General features: G+C 36.0%; 2 protein-coding genes across 2 annotated transcripts; both read left to right on the forward strand.

Annotated features, from left to right (window-relative positions):
* Nucleotides 1-17,813: 17,813 nt before the first annotated feature.
* Nucleotides 17,814-20,782, forward strand: LOC111885033 (uncharacterized). The gene is made up of 6 exons (XM_023881326.1): nt 17,814-18,210; nt 18,317-18,449; nt 18,596-18,655; nt 18,771-19,218; nt 19,314-19,593; nt 20,157-20,782. Exons 1-6 carry the CDS (start codon nt 17,814-17,816, stop codon nt 20,780-20,782), a joined length of 1,944 nt encoding a protein of 647 aa, XP_023737094.1.
* Nucleotides 20,783-23,113: 2,331 nt separating this feature from the next.
* On the forward strand, nt 23,114-25,733 carry LOC111885034 (protein SCO1 homolog 2, mitochondrial). Its single transcript, XM_023881327.3, has 7 exons — nt 23,114-23,427; nt 23,942-24,065; nt 24,173-24,251; nt 24,359-24,559; nt 24,957-25,046; nt 25,144-25,276; nt 25,437-25,733. Exons 1-7 carry the CDS (start codon nt 23,357-23,359, stop codon nt 25,543-25,545), a joined length of 807 nt encoding a protein of 268 aa, XP_023737095.1. The 5' UTR covers nt 23,114-23,356; the 3' UTR covers nt 25,546-25,733.
* The last annotated feature ends 1,626 nt before the right edge of the window (nt 25,734-27,359 follow it).

Consider the following 27,359-nt stretch of genomic DNA (forward strand, 5'->3'; position numbering starts at 1 on the left):
TTTCTTGATACTTGATGGAAAATTGTTGGAAAAACTCAAAAAATCTGCTATCTGCTAAGTGAACTCGCCGATTCCATGGGGGGACTCAACGAGTCCATGAGATAATTCATATTACTCGTCGAGTAGGTTCTTGCACTCGATGAGTAGGAGCTCCTGAATGCAGTCTTTCGAGTTTTGTTGCTGGAAATGGGCTAGAAACATTACCCTAAACAGTTTTGATCTTATAAAACTTGTTTTAGTGGTGTAATGGTAATGCTAATCCATTTTCAATGGCTATTATCAATTTTTCATGTTTTGTATGGTTTATTTATGATTCTTGAAATTGTTGATATGAATGTTCATGAACTTATGAGTTTAGAATATCATATGAATTATTTGTAATTTGCTTGTTAGTTTAATTCTTGATCTTGATGTGTTTTAATGGAATCCATAATTTGTCCTCAAGTTATGGATTACCAAAAGTCACTCTTTTAAAGTCCATTAAAGAAACACATAGGTTACATAGAAAGAAAAGCCTCTCATTTTAATAAACCATTAACTCATAAGTTATGAAAGATGAAAAGTTTTGAAAGTTACAAAACTTGCCTCAAGTTTTGGAACATGTAAAAGTCACACTAAAAACTTTAGTTCCAACCCCTAGAATTTTAAAAGTTAAAATTCAACCCTTATACTTTATAATATTATAAGTTAATAACATATATATATATATATATATATATATATATATATATATATATATATATGTATACGTATAAGAACAAGTCGTTTTACCGTTAGTAGACCTCATTCATGAAGCCTGTCACACCCCAAAACCGGAACGGCGGAAACGTTCTGGGGTGGATGACGTCTTGTCAAGTATCACAACATATGCAGTATAGTAATCAAAGTACAACAACCATTGCATCAATAGTAATAGTTTTACATAGTTTACATTACATTAAAACATCAAAGTAATACAAGTAATAATATAGGTGCAGCTTGGTACTAACTGTCTTCACCAAAAGCTCCTGAAATGTACCTGTCTATTGCTGACCTGAGAATACAAGTTATTTGAAAGCAAGTATCAGCATTTTTATAAATGCAAGTGAGTACATAAGTATTTAGTGTCATTTTATTCAAATAACTTTATAAAAAGTAGTAGTTTAGAATCAACGGTGTATTAGAGTCCTTTCCAGAAAATCCTATATTTTCTAAATAAAAGCAGTCTTCTACCAAGACCCGACAGTGTTATGTTTTAAAGAGAATTTTCCCTGAAATACTATCATTACCAAAATACGGTATTTGATTTTAAAGGAAGTAGAACGATATCACAAGTAAAAACATTAGGGAAAAATAACATATGCCTCAGCAGGAAATACTGCTGACTAAGGCAAAAGAAATCATAGACTCCATGAGAGTATCGAGTGAACGACACGCCTGGCTCAGTCTAACAAAAGGAGACACAGACCCCAGACGGAATCAAATGAAAGATACAACTAGCAAGGCCTAAAACAGTGAGCACAGACCCCAGACAGTATCAAATGAATGATACGTCTAGCAAGGTCTAAAAACAGTGAACACAGACCCCAGACAGTATCAATTGAATGATACATCTAGCAAGGTCTAAAACAAAGATTGATCTTAAGAGTGTTGTTTCAGAAATACAGTGTTAATTCCCGTTACCTTAAGGCCATGAATTATAAGGTAACCCCGAGATACTCGTAACCATACTGATAGACACTAGAGAACTTGACGCCCTCCAAGCATCGGAAAGAATGTGACATTTGTCACCCCTTGGCTTGGTAGGTCGTGGACTGTAGCTAGCAGTCAGGGTGTGGGGGTGTCAATCTCATATAGATTTATACACACAATGCCCGCTCTCCCTACAGGAGACTCTGGTTACCAACTTGACAACGGAGAAGGTCGTGTCCTGAAGATGCATCTCGTGTAATGAGTTCTGATGTAAATATTGGGCTAATGATAGAGACTCACAAATAAATTGACCGATGTAAACCTTCATGTCTATACATGTATACATGATATATAATTAATGATTAAATGACCTTCGGACGGATATCCGATCCGACCAGACCACATCCAAACGAGGAAAGGAAATAGAGCGAACTAGCCTTCCTAAGTCCTTTAAACATTATTTATATAACTATACAAGTACAGGCATACGTTTAACTAAGTAGAAGCATTTAACGAAGTTGAAGTGTTTAACGAAGTAGAAGCGTTTCACAAGTAGAAGCGTATCACGAAGTAAAAGCATATCACGAAGTAAAAGCGTTAACAAGTAGGAGCGTATCAAGAAGTAGGAGTGTATCACGAAGTAAAAGCGTTAACAAGTAGGAGCGTATCACGAAGTAAAAAGCATTAACAAGTAGGAGCGTATCACGAAGTAGGAGTGTATCACGAAGTAAGATCGTATCACGAAGTAAAAGCGTTAACAAGTAGGAGCGTATCACTAAGTAGAAGCGTTAACAAAGTAGTAGTATTTAACTAAGTGGGAGCATTAACTAAGTAGAAGTATAATGAAGCAGTAGTATCTAATGAAGTAGGAGTATAAAAAGATGGGAGAAAACTTTGATGAAAACTTTAGAAAACTCTTACAGTTAAGAAAATCATGACTTGGTATTCTTTTGTAAAATAAGTTTGAAAACCTTTAGAAATCCTTTGAAAACCTTTTACAAACAAGTTTTTAATGAAACTTTGATAAAACATTATAGGTAAAGAAATCCTTTGTTTAAAATACTGTTGTAACTAAATCTGAAGTAAAACATACAGCGTGAGAGACAATTTGAGAAAAGCTTTGAACAAGTAAAGACGTTTCGGAAAAACATTTACAGTATCATACTTTGTAAAACAGTTGACAGTGTAATAAATCCTTGTGCATGCAGGTTATCAATCACATGTGATTGATATGATAACTGGCATGTTTTAACTTGTATTCCCCCCCCCCATAAAAGCATGTAAAAACATTTAAAAGGTTAATTAAGGGGTATGAACTCACCTGTTGTAAGCGGATCGCACGCAAGTGCCGAATGGGTGCTCGGTGTCAAGTAAAGACTTGAACACACTTGGCGACCTATTAACATATGATGACATATGTTTACATCCAATTAGTAAATATAATACTAATAAAACACGTATACGCATCCTAAAGTGCGGAAAACACTTTGGTTAAGTGCTAGGAGTGTCCCGGGTAACATCTAAGGGTGTGTATGGCCTAGATAGGGAGTTTACTCTTCAAGAGTAAACTCTTTATAGAGTTCACGGCCCTAAGACCATATCCCCCATGAGTTTACGGCCGTAAACTCATGGGTGGTGTGTTCTAGGATGCTTCAAGGTCTTATATGGTAGAGAATAAAGTTCTATGCATTTTTCCAAGTCAAATGAAGAAGTTAGGGCATCATTTGGGCACTCTTTGGGAGTTTACGGCCCATGGACCAATCATAAGGGGGTTTACGGCCGTAAACTCCTATTTCCTTGGTTTAATTGATGTTTAATGCCATTACTTCAATGGGGGTTGCTTATAGACATTTTCCAAGGCCATAGGAGGTGTTTGAGGGCATTTCTAACACCTTAAAAGGTGTTCACGGCCCTTGAAGAGGGGTTTATGGTCCAAGAGTGTTCTTGGGCCATAAACTCATGTTTACTCTCCAAAATGCAAGGTTTTAGTGTTCTAAGCTCGAAGGTGTAAGTCCACAAGTCATATCTAATCCCTAGGAGTAGTTTAGAGGGGTTTTGGGGCTTAAAAACCCCACTTAAGGGTGTTCACGGTCCAAGAATGTTCTTGGGTCATAAACACATGGATTTGCCTCTATTTGATGTCTTAAACACGAATTTGCATGTTAACTAAGCTATACAACAAGTTAGGATGGATTACTTACTAGTTTGGGGCTCAAAACGGGCATTTTTGGCTCAAAAACAAGTTGTAGAGAGAGAGTGTAAAGAGAGAGTGGAAAGAGTTTGAATGGAGTCCACTCCTCCTTATATAGGGGTTTGAGTTGGGGCTCAATGGAAATCTACCCGATACTGACGTTAAACGGGGCTTTTTCACAACTATTATTAATCACGGCAAATTTTAAAATTATACAACCTTAATTTTGGTTCGCTTGACGAATATTATTTAAAATATTCTAACGGGTTTAAATCCGGTCAAAATATTTTCGGAATAAATTTGACTAATTTTTGACATAATTAATTTCGACGTTAAAACTAACGGAAATTTTTGGGTTGTCACAAAGTCGGTCTATAAGGGGGGTATAAGGTTGTTGCCTATATAATGGCAGCTTAATGGATGTCCACTCCCACTCACCGCTTCCTAGACTGGTGGAGGGTTGTTAGCCAAACGGGTAGGACAATGACTTTAAATCCTCATTAAAAGTATGATGAATGTAAAGTAGTTAAATGTTTTTATAAATTCCCAATCTTAGTTACTTTAGGAAAATGTGAATAAAGTGCTAACCCATGAAATTACACTTTGCACTTTGCTTATTTCTGTAGTGGAGCGTGTGTGGTTAACCGGCACACTAACCTGGACTTAACAAGGTAGGCAAAGGGTGGCTTAAGGTTTATCATAGGTCGGTGGAGCGTGTGTGGTTAACCGGCACATCGATTAAGTGATAAACATTAAGGGTACCAAGTAATTTGCATGGTTACTTCACACCTTGTTTTGTGATCCTCGGCATCCCAGTCACAAAACTTGAAGGGCACACTCAAGATTGAAACATGCCGTTGAAAAGTTCAATGAATCTTGAAGAATCTAGGAGTTTCAAAACCAATTAAAACCTAATAATATATTTTGTTTTTCATGTTGGAAATTGTTGAATCGTCATTCACTTACCTTCAAATATTATATAGCTTGGATTACGGAATCCCTCTTGTAAGTTATAAAATATTATGTTGGGTCCTAGCCTTAATATTACATTTGGATGTCTTATTAAGGACTATCTTTATATCTAATCTAAACTTGTCTTTCTTCTCTTTCAGATGTCTTCTAACAATGTTGCTTCTGCCTCAAACCCTACCGGCTCCTTATTTCTCATGAACCTTTGTGGGAGAGTCATCTTCGATGATTCCAACTTTATGGATTGGATCCGGAACATCAGGATGGTCACTCATTACGAGAACAATGAATATGTCCTCGACAAGGAGCTGAAGGAACTTGATGAGTTGTTTTCTACTCCTGAGGAGATCGCTGAATTTCGGACTCATGAGAGAGATGCCACGAAGGTGGCATGTATGATGTTGGCCACGATGATAGCCGAGCTCCAGAAGTCCTATGAGGACTATTACCATTTTCAGATGCACCAGGATTTGATGGACCGCTACCATCAAAGTGCTCGTCAAGAGAGGTATGACATCATCTACTCCATGATAACAACCCGGATGAAGGATGGTGAACACATCACCATCCACTTACATAAAATGCAAAGATATGTGGATCGGTTACTGAAGCTAAATGTGAACTTCCCCATGGAGTTGGTAATTGACATCATTTTGCACTCCTTACCTTCTTGTTTTGATCAATTCCGAATGACATACCACATGAACAAGGAGGTAGTTACACTCAGAAAACTTCAAGGACTCTTGAACACCGCTGAAAGTGGTCTCAAGGGTAAATCGGTTGTTACCACTCCTACTCCTACCGCGGCCCCTGTCTTGGCAATCAGGCAAGGCAAAGGAAAGAACAGGAAGAGCCCTTCGAAGGGTACCACGGGAAAGTCCCTTGATGGCTCCTCTTCAAGTGGAACCAAGAAAGGTTCTGTCACTCCTTCTGCCAAACCTAAAGAGGCTGAATGCTTCTATTGTCATGAAAAGTCGCACTGGAAGCGAAACTGCCCAAAGTACCTGCAAGATGTTAAGGATGGGAAAGTGAAACACAACCATGTAGGTATTTACATTATATTGTCTAATAACTCACCCTATTCTAACTCTTGGGTCCTTGATATAGGTTGTGGTATTCACATATGTTCTGATTTGCAGGGACTAAGAAGAAGTGAGAATGTGGAGCATGGGAAGATAAACTTAATCATGGGGAATAGGAAAGCTTCACCTGTCCCCAAGATTGGAGTTTATTATTTGGTTCTTAGTGGATTAACATTAGATTTGAATAAATGTTGTTACTCATCTGAAATGGCAATAAATATTATTTCCTTTCATGGTTTGTATAACAAGGGTTTACATTTTCATTTGATATTGAATGTGGTGGTATTAATGCTTTCTTTAATAATGTTCTTTATTTTAAAGCATTACCTTGTGATGGTGTATATGAAACTGTGTCGGTTGTAGATAACCTAGGAAATATTGTGTTGTGTATTGATTCTTTCGATAGCTTGGATAAAGAATCATTATGGCATTATCGTCTTGTACATATAAGCAAGAAACGCATAGGCCAACTCCAAAAGGATGGAGTCTTGGAGTCATTTAACCTAAATTCAGATGATAGCTGTGAATCTTGATCACTTGGAAAAATGACAAAATCACCCTTCACTGGTTCTTGTGCTATGGGTGAAGGTTTGTTGGATCTGGTACACACGGATGTGTGTAGACCCTTCAGAACCGCCACAAGAGATGCTAACCGCTTCTATGTGACTTTTACTGATGATTATAGTAGATATGGATATGTTTACTTAATCAAGCATAAGTCAAAAACCTTTGAAAAGTTCAAAGAATTTAAGTAGGAAGTGGAGAATCAATTGGGCAGGAACATTAAGATGCTCTGATCCAATCGAGGCGGTGAGTATCTTAGTATAGAGTTCCTTGACTATGTTAAGGAATGTGGGATTGTCTCACAATTGACACCTCCCAGGACACCACAACTTAATGGTGTGGCTGAGAGGCATAATCGAACCTTGTTGGACATGGTTCGTTCCATGATGAGTCGAGCTTCGCTACCAATCGCATTTTGGGGTATGCCTTAGAGACTGACACCCATATTCTTAATCTAGTCCCTACAAAGAAGGTTGCCAAAACACCTCACGAGATGTGGACTGGAAAAGTTCCCAATCAAGATCACATCAAGATTTGGGGTTGCGAGGTTTTTGTGAGACGCAAGACTCACAATAAGCTCAAACCTTAAAGTGAGAGGTGTATTTTCATCAGCTACCCACATAAATCCTTTGGTTACCTTTTCTACAGACCCAGTGATCATGTGGTCTTTGTAGCAAGGAGGGGAGTCTTTCGCGAGAGAGAGTTCTTAAGCCAAGGAAATAGTGGGAGGCAAATTGACCTTGAAGAAATTCAAGATTCAAGTGGTGAAGGAACCACAAACCCTAGCAATCAACCCGAGGAAGAAACTCCTATTGATTCGACTGATGAGTCTGTACCTCTGAGGCGTTCCACAAGAGTTGGGAATGCACCTGAGCATTACTATGGTTTCCATATTACTACATAAGGTATACACTTATCAATGATAATACACTAGTAAGTCTGGATGAACCTAACAGCTACACGGAAGCCATGGCAGGCCCTAAGGCTGCTAAATGGAAAGAGGCTATAGACAACGAGATAAAGTCCATGTATAACAATCAAGTTTGGAACGTGGTTGACAATGTACCAGGTCGTAATACAGTTGGGTGCAAATGGATCTTTAAGATGAAGACCGACATGGATGGTAATGTACACACTTATAAGGCGCGTCTGGTTGCGAAGGGCTTTTCTCAAACTCCGGGAGTTGATTATGATGAAACCTTTTCACTAGTAGCAAAAATTAAGTCTATTAGGGTTATGTTAGCCATTTCCGCATTTCATGATTATGAAATATGGCAAATGGATGTCAAAACTGCTTTCCTTAATGGAAAGTTGGCTGAGGATGTTTACATGAGTCAGCCAGAGGGTTTTGTCACTACAGAGTACCCTAATAGAGTGTGTAAGCTTGAGAAATCCATTTATGGGTTGAAACAAGCACCTCGCAGATGGAATCTTTGTTTCAATGAGAAAGTCAAAGAGTTTGGCTTTTCGAGGAGCAAAGATGAACCTTGTGTATATGTCAAGGCTAGTGGGAGTATAGTTAGCTTTTTGGTATTGTATGTGGATGACATACTACTCATAGGAAATGACATCCCAACTTTGCAGGGTGTGAAATCGTGGCTTGGGAAGTGTTTCGCTATGAAGGACCTTGGAGAAGCTGTCTATATCCTAGGGATAAGGATTTTGAGAGACAGGAGTAAGAGACTAATTGGACTTAATCAGAGTACCTACTTGGATAAGGTACTGAATAGATTCAGCATGCAGAGTTCCAAGAAAGGAGTGTTACTGGTCCAGAGTAACCCTAGACTGAGTAAGACTCAGAGCCCGAGTATAGAGGCTGAGATGGATGAGATGAGTCGAGTTCCGTATGCTTCTGTTGTAGGCTCGATCATGTATGCTATGACTTGTACTCGTCCTGATATGGCCCTTGCATTGAGCATGGTCAGCATATATCAGGGGAACCCTGGCAAGGCTCACTGGACTGCGGTAATGAACACTCTCAAGTACCTTCGGAGGACTAAGGACTGGGTCCTTACCCTCGGTGGGAGTAATGACTTGAGAGTAGTAGAGTATAGTGATGCTAGCTTCCAGACTAATAGGGATAATTTCCACTTGCAGTCTGGCTGGGTCTTTACCTCACTACTAGAAATACAGCCTTTTACGATGCTCATTGTGCGTCGTAAAACGCTCAGACGACACGCAAATGCGCGTCAAGAAAGGCCCTGTCATAAAGAGAGACGACGTGCTTTTGCGCGTCGTCTATAGACGACGCGCATTTACGATGTGAATTTATGACACGCATTGACGACGCGCGGTTATGACACGCAATGCTTATCAAGGAAGGCCCTGTCATAAAGGAAGACGACACACCTTTTTGCGTGTCGTAACCTTACGACGCGCGTGTTTATGACACACATTGCGTATCAAGGAATCCCCTGTCAAGAAAGGTCATGTCATAAATGAAGACGACACACATTTTTGCGTATCGTAATTTTAATTTTTTTTTTTAAAAATTTATCTATAGATTTACTAAATTTCAAATTAAATTTGCATATCATGTCTCATAATAGAAAATAAAATGCAATATATAAAAAATACAATACATTGCACAAAAGTTAATGTCATACAAATAATCATTCCAATAGTAGACAAATGTAACATTTCAACATTTTTTATATAATTAACTAAATTATTAGCCAAATTTCCTAAAATACCAACATACTTTTCTATGAAGAGCAGTAACACTATTCTTTTCCATCAAAAACTTCAAAACCTGCATAATTAAATTAATGTGTAATCAGCTACAAAAATTTGTGTGAGCATATGGATAATTCTCTATAAACACCACATAGAGGTATATAAGTGAAGTCAGAAGTTAGAACTGTAAGTAAGTCTAAAGATGCAGCAACTCACATTGAAAAAGTTGACTGATAACACTCTAGAACTGTTCTTGCATCATTAGTAGAGGAGCAGGGGGAAAATGGGAATTGAGGACAAAATGATGTCGTTCCTGTTTCAAGGAAAATACCACCAGTTGGACTGATAAGGTGACAGAAGGTCCGTAAATATGAATTTTTAAAACAAAAAATGATTAGTTTTTAACATTTTTTTATAGAAATCCACACGTGTCGATTTTGTCTCCAATCACCATGTAATAATTGCTACTTATATGGTGCATTAAGATACACAAATTGATTTCTTTTCTATAGGACTTTAGAAATGTTATAGAAAAGTTGTATTCAACTACAAATCATTCTGAAAGTTCGTATCACAAGAATGATCAGAAAAAAATGTGAGTGTCATATTGTGAGATATTTTTATCCAATTTTGTTATGTTTTCTGGTTAATAATTTGGTGTATCAAATCTTTCAGGTATTTATACATATATGCATTAAGAATACCGAAATAAATATAAAAAAAATCTTAATGTTATAATGTATTACCCACCATATACTACACCATGTACCATTGATTGAAATTCATTTGTAAGAAACTACCCTGAAGCAGCAATCTGCAGATACAAACATTTAATAACATAAATAGAATAGAGATTCTTCATTTTTTATTGTTTTAGCCACTTAGGTATTTTCTGTAGTGATCGAACACTTATATGTTTTATGATGGTTAAAAAAACATTATTTTATTTGGTTTACCTCATTTTGGAAAGGTTACCTACAGGAAAAAAACAATGTATACTCATTTTTTTTGAATTTAGCCACCAAACTATTATGTAGCTATTGATTTTTATAAAGTATACTTTTTTTATCAATTTCATTTTACTAAATTTATAAAATATATATTCTTTTACCTTATTTACAAGCATGTGTACTTGTTCTCTATACATCTCCTTCAGGTCCACAATATTAGCACAAAGCTCTCCCAGAAACATACAAGCAAAATTACCATGAAACCAATCAGATATTCCGTTTGTTACTAAGATAAAACAAACTAGTGATAATAAAATAAGTAAACAAACAAAATAAGATATAACTACCAAGATGGTACTAGTTATATGAAAACACCAAAACTACCCTTAATCAATCAAGGGTGAAAAGGTAATTTTACCTCCTCATCTCTTTCACCCATCAACTACAGTACATCAGAGTGCCTTTGTCTTAATGCTTCTAGTTCTGCTTTTAGGCCAGACAACATACACTTTTGACCATAATTTTTCACACTGCACCAAAAAAAGCATATGAGATCAAAGGGTAATATAGACATTTATCATCCAAAATGTATAACATAATGAAAAGAAAAAGGAAACTCTACCTCCTCTATCAATTCAACCAACGCCTCAGCAAGAGAGTCGTGAATGGATTCCATGGATGCTTGAATGCTACAAATTAATACAAAACCCTTGATTTCATTGTTGTCCCTATTTTTCACCAATCTTACCTGTATAATGATGGAGATATAAATTAACATAATTTTCATCAGTTGATATAGCACATGCCTAACAAAGATTCACCAAATAGCACCCAAAATGTATTAGCACTTCTGTTAAAAGAATGTTAAAAGTTTTAGTAATCAGTTAATCATCACATCACCTTCTTCTTTACCCTTATGCACATGAATGGCCACCTTGACACAAATCTCAATTATCTGAACAGGGACATCATATTGAAGGGTATCCTTCCTTTGTTCAGCAATAAAAAACAGAGACATTATAAATATTTTGCATGAGATACAATCTTGTATAATTTATAAAAATGAGAAAGCTAATTCAAATAAAAGTCTGACCTGATAAGCTAGTTCTTTGCAACAAATCTCACCCAAGACACAAAGAGTAAGACATGGGTGAAAATTAACATTTTCAAATTGTTGGAGGGTTACAAATGAAAATCTGACATGATAAGCTAGTTCTCTGGTGTGGCAAAGGACAAGTGCAGCAACTTGACTTGCTACAGGATCGATTTACTGTAGAGTAGAGAGAACAAAAACATCAGTTTTCCCCATTCCAGACTTGGCTTGACAGATGACATCCATTCCTGAGATAGCCTGTGGTATTCACATGAATGGCCACCTTGACACAAAAACATGTAATCAATATGGTTATAAATTTTTTTTATATAATCTATATAGATACAAGCTTACCTTTATGATGGCTATTGGGACATGAATGGCCACCTTGACACAAAGAAATAGCTTTCAAATCCCTCCACAAACTGTAATCTAGTTAACAGAGAATCATTGATGCATCCTGGTGCACCTAATACACATATGATATACCTAAACACTAGCTTGCTCAAAAGTATTTAGTATTTACTACTCCCTCATGTGAAAAAATTAAAAGATGTAAATATAAGACAGATGAAAAAAACACACATACTTGGTTTCAGGGATAATCTCTTCTTGGGTTTCTTAACCACGCATAAAAATACTCTTTAACATCATTTATGCAAAACAACAGTTAATAGTAATGGGTCATACCTTGGAAAGGGGTTGCGATGGTTATCCACTTATTCACATACTTTCCAGGAGAAACAGCATGGTTGTGAGTCATAATTTGCCTCAAATTAAAGAGAAACAAAGAGACAATAAGTACCTCATCAGCACCATCAGTTATTTTTTATCCAACAACAAGTGATAACATCTACAAACCGCTAAAATGAAACCTAAATCATAACGATCCTCTGTAAAAAAGATAGAAATAGATATAGTAGATATATAATTGAAACCCTCCCCGACTAGAAAAATTACCTCTCCATGCCCTAAAATGATTGAAAATGATAGTGAAGCGAGTACTCTATGACTACATTCATAATCATCACGAAAGATCGAGGTATCCATAAAATATGAAACGGAAAGGTCATTTCTTACAGAAAACTCGCCAATCAAATGACGAATCTAACAAACACAGGAAGGAGAAGTGTGGTGAACCAGAGAGAAGACAAAGGGTGGTGGGTGCCTGTTACATGAGAGAGAGAGAGAGAGAGAGAGACTTGTAGATTAAGACCATGGCGGATGAGGCATTTTATCAAACATGTTGCATGCATCATCGATTCTTCCCCAGTTACTGTATAAGTCGATTTCCCGATTTCTATTTCTCTTTCTCCCATTCCAGTCTCCGACTTTTTGTTGCTGTGATAGAGAGTTTCCTTCCGTCACTAGGATTTGAGTACAGTAATATTAGCATAGGTAGGCGATGTTAGAGGTAGGAGAGGATGGTGGTGGGCAACATGCGAACTGTTTAGAGTTAAAGAGGAAGCGATAGTATGTCCAAAGAGCAGCGGAGAAGGGAAAGTCATCGGTGTTGGTGAAGGATTTTTTGGAAACCGATGAGATGTGAAAAAGAGAGCATTCAGCGGAGGGTGAAGAAGCAGCCGACTGAGGTGGTGGCTCATACGGTGATGGGCTGAGGACGCAAAGCTGACATTGGACGATGGCTATCGAGTCAATAGGTGAAGATAATGATTGATCGTTATTACGATTTAAGTGAGATATGCAAAGCCTTGGGAGATCTCTGTGAAACCACAGGTTGGGTTTTAGGTTAGAGAGAGAGAGAAAGGAAGACGAAGACCTAGGTTTCTTTCTTGCTGATTAGAAGCGGAGGGGGTTTTAATTTTTCACATAGGGGGGTTTTTAATTTTTGGGGATTTCATTTCCCACTCAAAACGTGTGTTTCATTAAAAAAAATATAAAGCAACATCCTTACATGACACACATTTTACAATAGGCATCCTCCGTATTTCTTTTTTTTTTCTTTTCTAACACTAATTTCAGGGCACGCACAAATACGCGTCCTCTATCTTTCAAATTTTATAAGAGATGGAATTTATTTTAGGACGCATGTTTTTGCGAATCGTAAATCACTGCGCGTCATTGTTTGCGCGTCATTAAAGGCTGTTTTTCTAGTAGTGCCTTAAACGGTGGAGTAATTGCTTGGAAAAGTTTTAAGCAGGAGACAGTAGCTGATTCAACTTGCAAATCAGAGTATATAGCAGCAAGCAAGGCTGCAAAGGAGGCTATATGGCTAAAAAAATTCATTGTAGACCTTGGAGTTGTACTAGCTATAAAGAAGCCTATGGAAATTTTCTATGATAGTGAAAGTGTTGTTGCCTTAGCCAAGGGACCAAGGGATCACGGAAGATCCAGACACATCGACAGAAAATACCATTTCATCAGACATCGAATAGAAGAACGACTCCTCGTGGCAAAGAGGGTATCATCGGATAAGAACCCAATAGATCCCCTCACGAAGGTACTGGGTAGGGTTAAGCATCTCCAGCATGTGAGGCGCATAGGGCTAAAGGATGATATTAGTTTTAGTAATTAGATAGCTTTGAAATGTGTAAAGTGTAATTGACATTTGATGATAAATAAAAGTTGTTGTTTATTTATAAGTATAAGTGATGATATCTTCTTTCAATCGTTTACTATCATTTCATTTTGCATGTTTTGACTTCTAGAATAATTATGTTATCGTATATCATATTATTCAAATTCCCCACAGTCGGTCATATGTTGGAAGTAGATATGAATTAATACTGTCATGATTTGGCTTGTAGATGTCTAAGATGTTGGACATAACAAGAGTTGCTACAACACTCATGAGTGCTCATAAGTTCTGAGTATTGGATTCAACCCACACTCACTTGTATCACTTCTTGGAATTTATCTTGAGTGATCGTGAGACGGTAATATCATATAAGTCTTCAAACCTAGAGATATGAGTTGTTGACTATGAGTTGGTTACACATTGATTGTACGAAAACGCATTGGTAACTCGATGTTATAAAACGTGCCTTTGTGTATGATTCAACAAGTAGTAGAACAAGCATATGAGTCGAAGTTTATCTGTTCCTTCTTGGATTAGAAGCGATATCTGGGCCCCTCGATGATTTTGTTGTGACCTATGTACCGGGCCCGGTCAGAACTAAATTGATGTGTTCGGTTAAGTTCTATGTCAAACAAATCGGAAATCGGGAAACAAACTGCTGGACAATAAGTAAGACATTGTTCCATGTATTTGTCCGACTGATATCTAGAACAGAGGATTATATGATCACTTATCTTAAACGGCGTATCATAGTCATCTCAGTTCCGCGAGACCTTGAAAGAGCTATGATTGTTGATCGGTTCCTGAAGTCATTCTTGCAGTTATAGTTGTTAGAATTATCCAAGTGAGAGACTATTGGATTAGGTGTCTAAGTTCATAACTATTCCTAGAATGTACTTGACTTGGTTAGCATGGTCCATTTGGGTTGCATGGCATTGCAACACTTGGATAGACTAAATGAGAGAAATGACACTTAAGATCTATTAATATATTATAAGTTCTAATATATTAATAATATTATTTAATTAGTATTGATCAAAGAATTAATTTGGAATTAATTAAGTGATCAAAAAGAGACTAATTAAATATATGGGGTTGATTGTGTAAATCATCTAATCTTGTATAGGTGGCTAATGATCCATGGTTTATATGAATTGGGCTAAAACCCATAAGGTGCTCCATGGATAGTCCATGGAGGTTACAAACTCATGGATCATGGAATATGGAAAGCCATGTCAATTAGGGTTTACATGTTGTAACCCTACTTGTGACACAACTATAAAAGGACCCCATGACTAGAAAAATTGGCACAACTAAGTGAAGAACATGAGAGCTATCCGATTTTGAGTGTTAGTGAACTTCTCTCAAGGTTATTCCAAGTGTTGTGGTGTTGTGTGAGACATTTGAGGCATCACACTTGAGGTGCTAGGCTCACAAGGTTCTTAAGGAATCCAAACAACAAAAGGTATGTTCTTCTACTAGCTATTATGTATCAAAGTCCCCCTTTCCATGCTAGTTAGGCTAAGAAACTTGGAAAATCAAATGTGCATGTATCTTAGTAAAACATAGATCCAAGGTTTCTAGGGTTGAATGTACACCTTAGGAGTGTTAGAATTCTCAAAACCCTTCAATTCTAGCCATAGCTACATTTCACGATTATGAAATATGGCAGATGGATGTCAAAACCTCTTTCCTTAATGGGAAGTTGACTGAGGATGTTTACATGAGTTAGCCAGAGGGTTTTGTCGATGCGAAGCATCCTAATAGAGTGTGTAAGCTTGAGAAGTCCATTTATGGATTGAAACAAGCATTCGCAGATGGAATCTTTGCTTTGATGATAAAGTCAAAGAGTTTGGCTTCCTACGAAGTGAGGATGAGTCATGTGTATATGTCAAAGCTAATGGGAGTATAGTTAGCTTCCTCATATTGTATGTCGATGACATAATACTCATAGGAAATGACATCCCGACCGTACAGGAAGTTAAGTCCTGGCTTGGGATGTGTTTTGCTATGAAGTACCTTGGAGAGGCTGCCTATATTTAGGGAATAATGATAGTGAGAAACAGGAGTAAAAGACTAAGAGGACTTAGTCAGAACACTTACTTGGACAAGGTACTAAAACGTTTTATTATGGAGAATTCCAAGAAAAGGGGAGTTACTGATCCAAAGCAATGCCAAGTTGAGTAAGACTCAAAGCCCAAGTACCGAAGTCAAGATAGCAGAAATGAGCCAAGTACCTTATGCTTCCGCAGTAGGCTCGATCATGTACGCTATGACTTGTGCTCGCCCCAATGTGGCCTTTGCTTTGAGCATGGTCAGCAAATACCAAGGGAACCCTGGCAGAGCACATTGGACCGCTGTCAAGAATATTCTTAAGTACCTTCGGAGGACCAAGGAATGGTTTCTAGTCCTCAGTGGGAGTGATGACTTAAGGGTGCAAGGGTATAGTGACGCCAGTTTTCAGATCAATCGGGACAACTACCGTTCTCAATCGGGCTGGATCTTTACCCTGAATGGAGGAGCAGTGACATGGAAAAGTTCCAAGCAGGAGACCGTAGCTGACTCAATGTGCGAATCAGAGTACATAACGGCGAGAGAAGCATCAAAAGAGGCGATATGGTTGAAGAACTTCACCGGAGACCTTGGAGTTGTGTCATCCATAAAGGAGCTTATGAAGATTTTATGTGATAATGAAGGAGCGGTTGCCTTGACCAAGGAACCGAGGGATCATGGTAGATCCCGATATATCGACATGAAATATCACTTTATTATACAATAGGTGGAAGAGGGACTCCTCGTAGTGAAGAGGGTATCGTCAGAGGATAACCCAGCAGATCCCCTTAGAAAGGCATTGAGTAGGGTTAAGCACTTGCAGCACGCTAGGAACATTGGGCTGAAGGACGATATTAGTTTAGATTAGATAGTTTCGAAATGTGTATTAGATAAATTGTAATTAGCATTTGATGATTAAATAAAGGAGTATTATTTATAAGTAAAGTTACTATCTTGTGTTAATTATTTCCCTATTGTTTCACTTTGCATGTTTTGACTTCCTGAATAATAAGATTATTCGAACAGTCCACAGTCGCTCATACTTTGAAAGAAGGTATGAAAGAAGACTGTCATGAATTGGTTTGTAGACTGTATAAAGTGTATTAGACATAGTAAAATTTCGTAGCAACGTTTATGAGTGCTTATGAAATAAGATTTGAGCATTGGATTAAACCCACGCTTGCTGGTATCACTTCATGGAATTTATCAAGAGTGATCGCAAGACGATAATATCATATATTCTTTTAACCTAGATATATGGTTTATTGTTTGCAAGTTGGTTGTGCATTGATAATGCGTAAACGCATCAGTAACTTGATGTTATAAAATGCATTGTTATGTATGATTTGATGAGTGAATAGTAAATACATATAAGTCGAAGTTTATCTGTTTCTTTTATCCTAAGAGGGTAAAAGCGATATCTGGGCCCCTCGATGATTTGGTTTGAATTATGTGTCGGGCCTGGTCAGGACTGAATTGATGTGTTTAATTAAGTTCTATTTCAGAAAAATCAGAGATCGAGAAACAAACTGCAGGATAATAAGTATGACTATGCTCCATGTAATTGTCCGCACGATATCTAAAACGGAGGACTATACGATCCCTTATCTAAAGGACAGATTATTGATAAGATCAGAGTTCGACAACGTTTTTTGAGAGCTACGATTGCTAATCGGATCCTGAAGTTGTACTTGGATTTATAGTTATTAGACTTATCCAAGTGGGAGACTGTTGGATTAGTGTCTAAGTCCATAACTATATTTTGTATGTACTTGACCCGGTACGTATTAATGAGTTGCATCCACAATATCTTTCACTTCAATATCCTTTATTGTTCCCTTATGCCGAAGATGGATTTCGATTGGATATATTACATCGTTGTGTTGAAGAACCAAACTCCAAAGGACAAATAACACTTACAACACGAGAGTTTTTTGCTTATCATATGCAACAGAGAACTAATGAAATATCATTGATATTATGTTCCAGAAAGTTCTTACAACAGTTTTTGGTTGATTCGTATACAATGGTTGAAAATGACCGGTTGAATTATATTTGGTTTAACCAACCAGCATTACGTGTCGCACCTTATGGAGACTTGGCCGAGGCTGCTCAAGAAGGAACTGAAGATGCTTCTGCGATGGGAAACTGCATTATTATTCTGTCTTCTTTTACGGGTGGCAACCATTATATGCAACATAATTACTTAGACGCAATGACTTTGGTTAAGTTGTTTGGTTATCCTGATCTTTTTTTAACCATTACATGTAATCCTAAATGGCCAGAGGTAATTAGATTCGTTGAATCTGAAAATCTTAAACCCGAAGATAGGCCCGATGTTTTGACAAGAATATTCAAAATAAAACTTGATTCACTAATCACTAGACTCAGGGAAGAAAATTTTTTGGGTGAAGTCGATGGAGGTATAAATCTAAAATCTTATTATTCATTTTATTTTATTTTGATTTTATAATATCATGCGTTAACCAAGTAACATATTTGCATCATACAGTTATATATACGATCAAGTGTCAAAAAATGGGTCTTCCACATTGTCACATATGCCTATTTTTAGAAAAAAAAAGTCTAAACTTCCAAATCCCAAAGACATAGATTGTGTTATATTTGCTAAATTGCCAGACAAGGAACTTGAACCAGATTTGTATCAAATTGTTTCTGACAACATGATACCTGGACCTTGCGGCAATGATTTTCCATTTATGCCATGTATGAAAAATCGCAAATGATCTAAAGGATTTCCAAAAGACTTTACAAATGATACGTATATTGACGATGATGGCTATCCAGTTTACCGAAGACACAACAACGGAAACAATGTCGTGAAAACGGAGTTTCTTTGGACAATAGGTATAAAAATTAAATTTTTATTTATATAAACATTTATTTCTTTATAAACGTTATCTTTTACAAGATATGTTAAATGCTCTTAATTTTCTTTATGACATTTTGTTTCTTTTTTCAGATATGTTGTTCCATATAATAAGATACTTTTGAAGCTATACCAAGCCCATATGAATCTTGAGTGGTGTAATCAGCTTGGATCGATAAAGTACCTTTTTAAGTATATTAACAAAGGTCTAGACAGTATCACCGCGTCTTTTTATGACACCAAAAATAACAAAAAACAACATAAAGAAAATAACGATCGTGATGAAATTGTTGAGTATTACAATTGTCGTTATATTTCTACTTGTGAGGCATGTTGGAGACTTTTTAGGTATGACATTCATTATAGAACACCACCTGTTGAAAGGTTGTCGTTTCACCTACAAGACAAACAACCTATTGTGTTTAAACCATCCCAACGTGTTACTAATGTTGTTTCTAAACCAACTATTGTTGCTTCTCAATTTTTGGCCTGGATGGAATGTAATATGTTTGGAATAAATCAGATAAAGTATGGACAAAAAGTAAAACAAAGATAAAGTCACTTGGCAGAATTAATCATGTGTCTCCTAAGTCTGGTGATGTTTATTACTTGTGCATTTTTCTCAACAAAGTAAAGGGTCCTATTTGCTATGAAGATATTAGAACAGTTAACAGGGCCATTTATGACTCTTACAAAGATGTTTGTTACGCTATTGGTCTATTAGACGATGATAGTGGGTACATATCTTCTATACAAGAAACAAATCATTGGGTCACCGCTTCTTTCTATAGGTCTCTATTCGTTATGTTGATTACATCAGATAGTCTATCCCGGCCTCATCATGTTTTTAAAAAGACATATAATTGTCTTTCTGATGATGTCGTTCATGTTCGTGAACAAGAAATAAACGTGAAAGGTACATTTACACAAAAAAACATTCCCACTTTAATTGATATTATAAATAAATTATTTCATTACTTTTTAATGTTTTAAGGCTTGAGCTAAAACCGGAAGCAATTTACCACTTAACGTTGTCGTACATTGAGAAATCTTTATTGAGTTGTGGACTGAGTCTTAAGCAAATACCCAATATGCCATTACCTGATCACAAATATATTCAAGATTCTTGCAATATGTTAATTCAAGATGAGCTTAATTATGATCTGTCTAGTCTTGAATCTGAACATCAACAACTGCATTCAAAATTAAATGTCGAGAAAAAAATGTTTATGATATAATTATGAATGCAGCTAACAACAAATAAAGGTGGTGTATTTTTCCACTATGGTTATGGAGGAAAATGAAAAACATTTGTTTGGAAGACATGGTCTGCTGCTATTAGATCTAAAGGTGAAGTAGTTATTAATGTTGCTTCAAGCGGAATTGCAGCACTCTTGCTTTCTGGTGGTAGGACAGCGCATTCAAGATTTCATATACCAATTAACTTGAATGAGAATTTGTTTTGTTCTATTACGCCAGGTAACGATGTAGCTGCCTTGTTGAACAAAGCGAGCCTTATAATTTGGGACGAAGCCCCGATGATGCATCATCATTGTTTCAAAGTAGTTGATAGGACACTTAGAGATATTATCCTTCCATTAGACAATGATAAACCATTTGGAGGAAAGACCATTGTATTTGGAGGCGACTTTCGACAAATTCTTCCAGTAATACAAAGACGAAATCATTCAGATATTGTGCAGGTATCATTGCATTCATCAAGATTATGGCATGAATGTATAGTTTTACGTTTGACTGTAAACATGAGGCTTCAGGTCGGTTGTCCAAACAATGATTTCGAAGAGACAAAATCATTTGTTGATTGGATTCTTAAAATTGGTGAAGATACTATCGATGGTCCTAATGACGGTGAAGTTGAAGTTGAATTTCCAGAAGATGCGATCGTTCCCTCTATGGGTGACCATATTCATTCAATTGTATCCTGCATTTATTCATCCTTTCAGAACCATCTTGATGATCCATTGTATTTTCAAGATAAAGCTATTTTGGTCCTTACTAATGAAGAAGTTGATGCTATCAACGACTACATGTTAGAATTGATGAAAGATGAAGGGAAAACATATCTGAGTTCAGATTCCTTATGATCGAGGCAGAAGATTCTTTGAGGAATCAGTATACTCTCTAGATGTGCTGAATGCTTTTAAGGCCTCCGGAATTCCCAACCATAAACTTATACTAAAAAAATGTGTTCCAGTCATGTTGCTTCGTAATATCGACCAAACCAGAGGACTATGCAATGGTACTAGATTACAAATCGTAAGGCTTGGAAGACACGTCATTGAAGCATGAATCATATCTAGTAGATCTTTCAACGAGACTACTTATATACCTCGCATGAAGTTGACCCCATCCGATAAAAAAATTCCATTATGTTTTCAACGTAGGCAATTCTGAATAGCAGTTTGTTTCACTATGACCATTAACAAAAGTCAAGGACAGTCATTATCAAATGTTGGATTATACTTGTATAGACTTGTCTTCACCCATGGTCAGTTATATGTAGTTTTTTCTCGTGTAACAATAAAAAAGGTTTGAAGGTACTTATATGTGACGAGGAAGATCATTCAACTAATAAAACAAAAAACGTTGTCTATAAAGAGGTCCTGCAACGTTTATAGATATTTATCGATTTTAGTGTTTCTTTTTTACATTTCAATAATAACTCGTTGAGTAGAGTCACGATGTGCCACGTGGATCAATGATCTACTCGACGAGTCCGAGAGCCAACTCGCTGAGTAAACGTTGTGAAGAGAAACCCTAAATCCCCGGGTTTGGTGCCTATACAAGGGCACTTATAGCCTCATCTATGGCTCATCAGCTGCTTGCCTTCACTGAGAGAAACCCTAATTTCCCTTTGAGCTAATAGAGAGAGTGTGTGAGCTTATATTGAGTATCTTGGTGCATTTTTGGAAGAGAAGAGAAGGATTTCAAGCAAGGAACGAGAGGACACTGTTAGATCTGTTGCTATTCATCCAAGAGCTTCAGTAAAAGGTATAAAGTTTGTACCTTTCTCATTGGTTTGGGTAGATCTCATATTATTGGAGTTTAGGGCTTCTTTTCTATCTTATTTTGGGACTTTGAGTGTATTAAGTACATATAGAGGTTTGGACATCAGATCTGCACTTTGTGAGGTCCCTAGAGCCCAAAGGTCTCTGCTTTATTCAGCCATAATAGATCCTTGAGTGAAAACCCTTAATGAGCATGTTCTTGGCATTTCAAGCCCTAAGTGTCATGCATGAATGTAAAGCTCGTGGCTTTACGTGATAAGTGAGCCGTGAGAGCTTAGATATAGAGTGTGAGAGGGTTTTCTTCCTTGAAATCGTCTGTATTTGACATAGGTCTAAATAGACTCGTCGAGTCCATCCGACTCTGCGTGTCAGTTAGGGTTTGTCCCGATGAGCTGGCCATGCCATAGCTCGGCGAGTTAGGGGTTAACTCGACGAGCTGGACCTTCACGAGACTTATGAGGAACAAGTGGACTCGACGAGTCACATGAGTGCACTCCGCGAGTCAGGTCAAACATGGACTATTGACTCGAGTTTGACTTCTGTTGACTTTAGGGTTTGGTCAGCATGAGTAATGGAGACCATGGAGGGGTAAAATGGTCTTTTACCCATTCCAAGAGTTAGAGAGAAAGAGAGAACAACCTTTCGTGTATTGAGTATGAGTAGAGTATTAATTAGAGATAATTATCCTGTATGTTAGGCGGAGGCTAGTTCGAGATTCCGAAGTATGATACTTTTACTTGCTAGCTTAGGAGGTGAGTCTTCTCACTATACTTATCATGAGTGGTATCCTTGTGTAACTGAGATGTCTTATGTGCTTATCTGTGTATTATGGTACTCTGCATTTTGTCTTCGTGGTTTATGCATATTGTTATAAACTTACTGAGTTAGGGCCGGAGGGTCCACCCGAATTGTGGGACCGGAGGGTCTCCATTGGAACACACTGACCAGAGGGTCGTATTGAGTTAGCCTCGAGTGGCTAATGTGATGTGTTTGTTATTTTGGGGAACTCACTAAGCTTCGTGCTTACTGTGTTATGTGTTATGTATTTAAGGTACTTCTCAGGATCGCAGGAAGGCACCGACTTGAGTGTGCACACACTCGCATTGACGATTTGTTTTTGGAGAATCCTGGATTTAATATATATATATATATATATATATATATATATATATATATATATATATATATATATATATATATATATAATACGTTCACCGCGTTTAACGCAGGTTATAATCTAGTTTAAAGACTATTATATCATTCTTTTCCATTTGTTGATATAAACAAAATTATTGAACATCTAAAACAAAATTTGTCTATTTATTTTATTTTATTTTATTATTTAAAAAAAGCATAAATCCAAATAGATCCCATTTACAAATTGTAAATGGAATCAATTCCATTTCATTTCTTGCACCAAACTTACCCTAACATCAAGAAATACAAAATCGGATGTTGGATTCTTGGGTAAGAAGAAAACTACATCAATTATACATTAGCGGCACGCCTAACCATCCACCGCAACTAGAAACAGTTACACAGAGGTTTATCAACGCGGTTTAAAGGGTTTTGAAGTTTCGGATACTCTAGCATAATCGTTCTTCATCTGTTTCATGTTCAGATTACACGAATCCATTTTTCGTTTCATACATGCCTGTCCTCAGGGTTTCGCTGTTTTCCCATGGAAAGAAGTTTGCAGAGTCTCTATTTTCTTCCACGAGGTGATCCATTTTCATCTACAACTTTCTCTTAATTTCTGCTACCGTTCTTCCAACTTCAATGCACAGTTTCTTTTCGTTAATCACTTAGTGTCAAATGGTGAACAAGTGAATTCTGCACTTTTAGGTCAACTCAGGGCTTTTTGTTCTTAGTTTTACGCACAGTGTCGAAGTCAATAGATTCGTACTTCTATGAATGTGGAAATTAAATAAACCGTAAGCACCAATTGCTGCATTAGATGTTAATTTATGATCTGAATTAGATTGTGTTGTGGAACTATGAACATTTTGTTTTGGGAAAAGGGTTATTCACATTGGAACTAATACTTCCATACTTACACCCAGAGTCGTTTCGGGCTAAATGCAACAAAATAGCAACTTACTTCCATTGATTTGTGTGTTATAAAACCTTACATTCATCTCTTTCGATTACAAGATTGTACTTTCATTGATAATATTGTACATTATCTCTTTTTGGGCATCAAAATAAGGATCAATTTGTTTCACTTTTGGGTAGGTGTGTCACACCAATGAAGTTTCGTTCTTCAAGCTACATGAGATCAGCAAACATGTCATATAAGAGTGGGCCATTACTTACACAAGAACAATCTACTTCACCAATTTGGCGATCTTATTTGATTGTATGTTCTCTGATTTCCTTGAAACATCTGTATGCAATTGACATGAATGTTTGTCATTTTGGATTAAGACACAACTCTTTTGCCCTTAATCATTAACTTTATTGCAGCCAACTTCTGTTCTTGGTGGAATCGGGGGTGCTCTTCTTTTTTGGCATATGAATGATGAGAAGCGAGCTATTCTAAAAGGTAGAAAATTTATTATCTATTTATTAATGAATGAAAATGAAGATATCTTTTTTTTTTTTTTTTGGTTTTGAATATATTTATTTAACAATCTTGGTTGACTGAATCAGGACAGGGTTCAAATGAGGGATGTAGTACTGGTAAGGGTCCGGTAATCGGTGGCCCTTTCAGCTTAATTGATTCAGATGGTAGATTAGTTACAGAAAAAGACCTTCTGGGAGAGTGGATACTTCTTTACTTTGGTTATACTTCATCTCCTGACGTGGGGCCCGCAGAACTTTCCAAATTGGCCAAAGCTGTTGATACATTAGGTTTTAATATCTTCCTTTCTTTCTCTATCTCCCTCTTCTAAGTACCATATCTTATGGTGGATAAGACAGAGCATGATCACCTAGTACTGTGTTTGGCATGTATTGAACTGGACCACTAGTCGGTGGAAAAATATTGTACAAGGTGTTCAAGTGTAAGATATATCTGTGTAAAAGACGTAAATGCCCTCCTCATCCGCATCAAGAAACTCGTCTAGTTTCGTCTAACAAACGCAACCTAAGGCTACATGGACGGGATAGATAGACTGTCTGTTCTGGGCTAGTTTCGATGATAAGGATAAGGAGGGTATTTACGTCTTTTACACAATAATGAGTCAATGTCCCACCTTTTTATATAACCATTAACTTTTTATCATGTTTATATTTCATCTTTCACAAGGATCAAAACGGAATATTAATATTCGACCTGTATTCGTTACAATTGATCCACAACGTGATACACCATCACAACTTCATGCCTATCTCAAAGGTTTATTTCTCATTTATCAGAGATATAATAATCATACCAAATTACCAAATCCCATCACTTCTCATATAATTCTTGTATCATTGACCATGAAGTGTAGAATTTGATGGGAGAATAAAAGGTTTAACTGGACCAGTTGGTTCTATAAGACAAATGGCACATGAATACAGAGTGTATTTTAAGAAGATCGAAGAAGATGGTGATGATTATCTTGTGGAATCTTCGCACAACATGTAAGCTGCTACTTTTAATTTTATCCAAAATTTAGCCATTTTATAACTTTGTCAAATCGTAAATGGGGTTGTATTGTATCATGTATGCACGAAATACCAAATTGAATCCAAACATGGAAATTGCTCTAATTTGTATGCTTGTGTGTATAATGATTTATAGGTACCTAATGAATCCAAACATGGAAATTGTTAGATCCTTTGGACTCGAATACAATGCAGAACAACTATCCGAAGATATTTATAAAGAATTTCAAAAAATAGAAACATAATTTTTTTTGTAATGACATCATATTATAGATGATAAGCACCCTTACTGTTTTGATACTTTTTCTAACATTTGTAGATGAAATTTGATTTGAACTTTGAATTGTATCCAACTCCTCTTGAATGTAGACTCCAATAGCAACACTTACATGGATTTACTAGGGTTAAATGCAAGAAATACTTCATAATTTCATTGATTGTTTTATGTTTTATGTCTTTCTATTACAAGATTTTACTTTCAAAACACTATCCAATTGTAGCAACATCATCCAAACACAAAAGCAATTTGTTACTATAATTGGTTGTTTTTAGAGTATAATGTTCTATGACCATCTCCAATCCTAGCACCATTTTTGGCACCATGAATGGTGTAATATTGCTTTTGGGTTGGAGATGCCCTTATAAAAGAAACAAAATGGAAATAACACCATGTCCTTAAGGATGAGATAAAAGGGAGGTAATATTTTTGAAGTATAATGTTATAATTAGGTAATATTTTCAAAGTATACAGTTTTTTAATTAAAAAAAAAAAGAAGTTAAGTATGGAATGGTGTTAATAGGAAGAAATAAATATTTGATTGTTACAATATACAAATAAATGAAATTACATTGTTATTTTTTGTATTTAGCCATTTGTTACAATATACAACTATGTTTCTTTTGTTGCTTATTACTCTATTTTATGCATGGCTATGTTAAATATTTAAACCAAGTTTTAGTAGACATGAGGAATTTGTGGATAAATAAGTCGAGATCTATGAAGGAGAAATATTGTAATACCTTGATATGGTTAATCTATCTTTTTACTTAATATTGGAGCGTATATAAACACATTTCATATCAACTAAATGGCTAGTTATTGTTGTTCGGAAAACATTTGGGTGGCAAAATGTAAATAATAATAATAATAATAATAATAATAATAATAATAATAATAATAATAATAATAAATAAATAAATAAATAAATAAATAAATAAATAAATAAAACTTTGTTAGTACCTTACATTTTGGGTTTAGGCTTAAAGCTTTAGGGTTTATGTATCTCTTTTTATATTATGTTTAACCTCTATATGGTGGTTTTTGTTTTTTTAAATCAGATTTTTTTAGCCTCTTTTGTCTATGTTATGTGTCATCCACCACGTATAGATATTAGCATTTGTAGATTGTTTGTTTATTTTTTTTTAGAAGAATGCATACCTAAAAAGATGTGTGCATCCTCTTTTTAATGCATATATGGACTAGGTCTTCTAACTTCTTCAGACATCTTCTAGCCTAAAAAAAACATATGTATTTTTGTTTTTTTACAACATAGATTTATTCCAACTTTATCCGATATAAATAATTTGAAAAACAAATGCAATAGTTCAAGAAAAAATGTACGACAACATAACTATGACCTTTGTGACAAATTCATAAATAAAGATTTAAGTACAATAATGATCGTTGGAACTGTTTATATAGATATGAAAACAATCCTAAAATTATATGATATTTTTATCCCAAAATTTATATAAAAAAATTAATGAATCATCATCTATTTCATTAGAAATGTATTTAGGGTTAGTTTTAATTGATTTAATTGCATAAAAGTAAAATTAAAATTTTCATTTTGATATCAAAGTTTATTTTCATTAATTTTATGTGTTAAAATTTTTAATCCCTAATTACAATCTTTAGATATAACTTTGCTACCAAAGCTTGTTGGTATTTATCAAATATATTTGTTAATTCGTATCATTTTATTTTCATTTTTTATACAACAATACATAAAATTTGATCTCATTTGCTAACTACATAAAAAACATAAATTTATTGAAA

Source organism: Lactuca sativa, chromosome 5 (genome assembly GCF_002870075.4).
Source record: "Lactuca sativa cultivar Salinas chromosome 5, Lsat_Salinas_v11, whole genome shotgun sequence".
Classification (NCBI taxonomy): domain Eukaryota; kingdom Viridiplantae; phylum Streptophyta; class Magnoliopsida; order Asterales; family Asteraceae; genus Lactuca; species Lactuca sativa.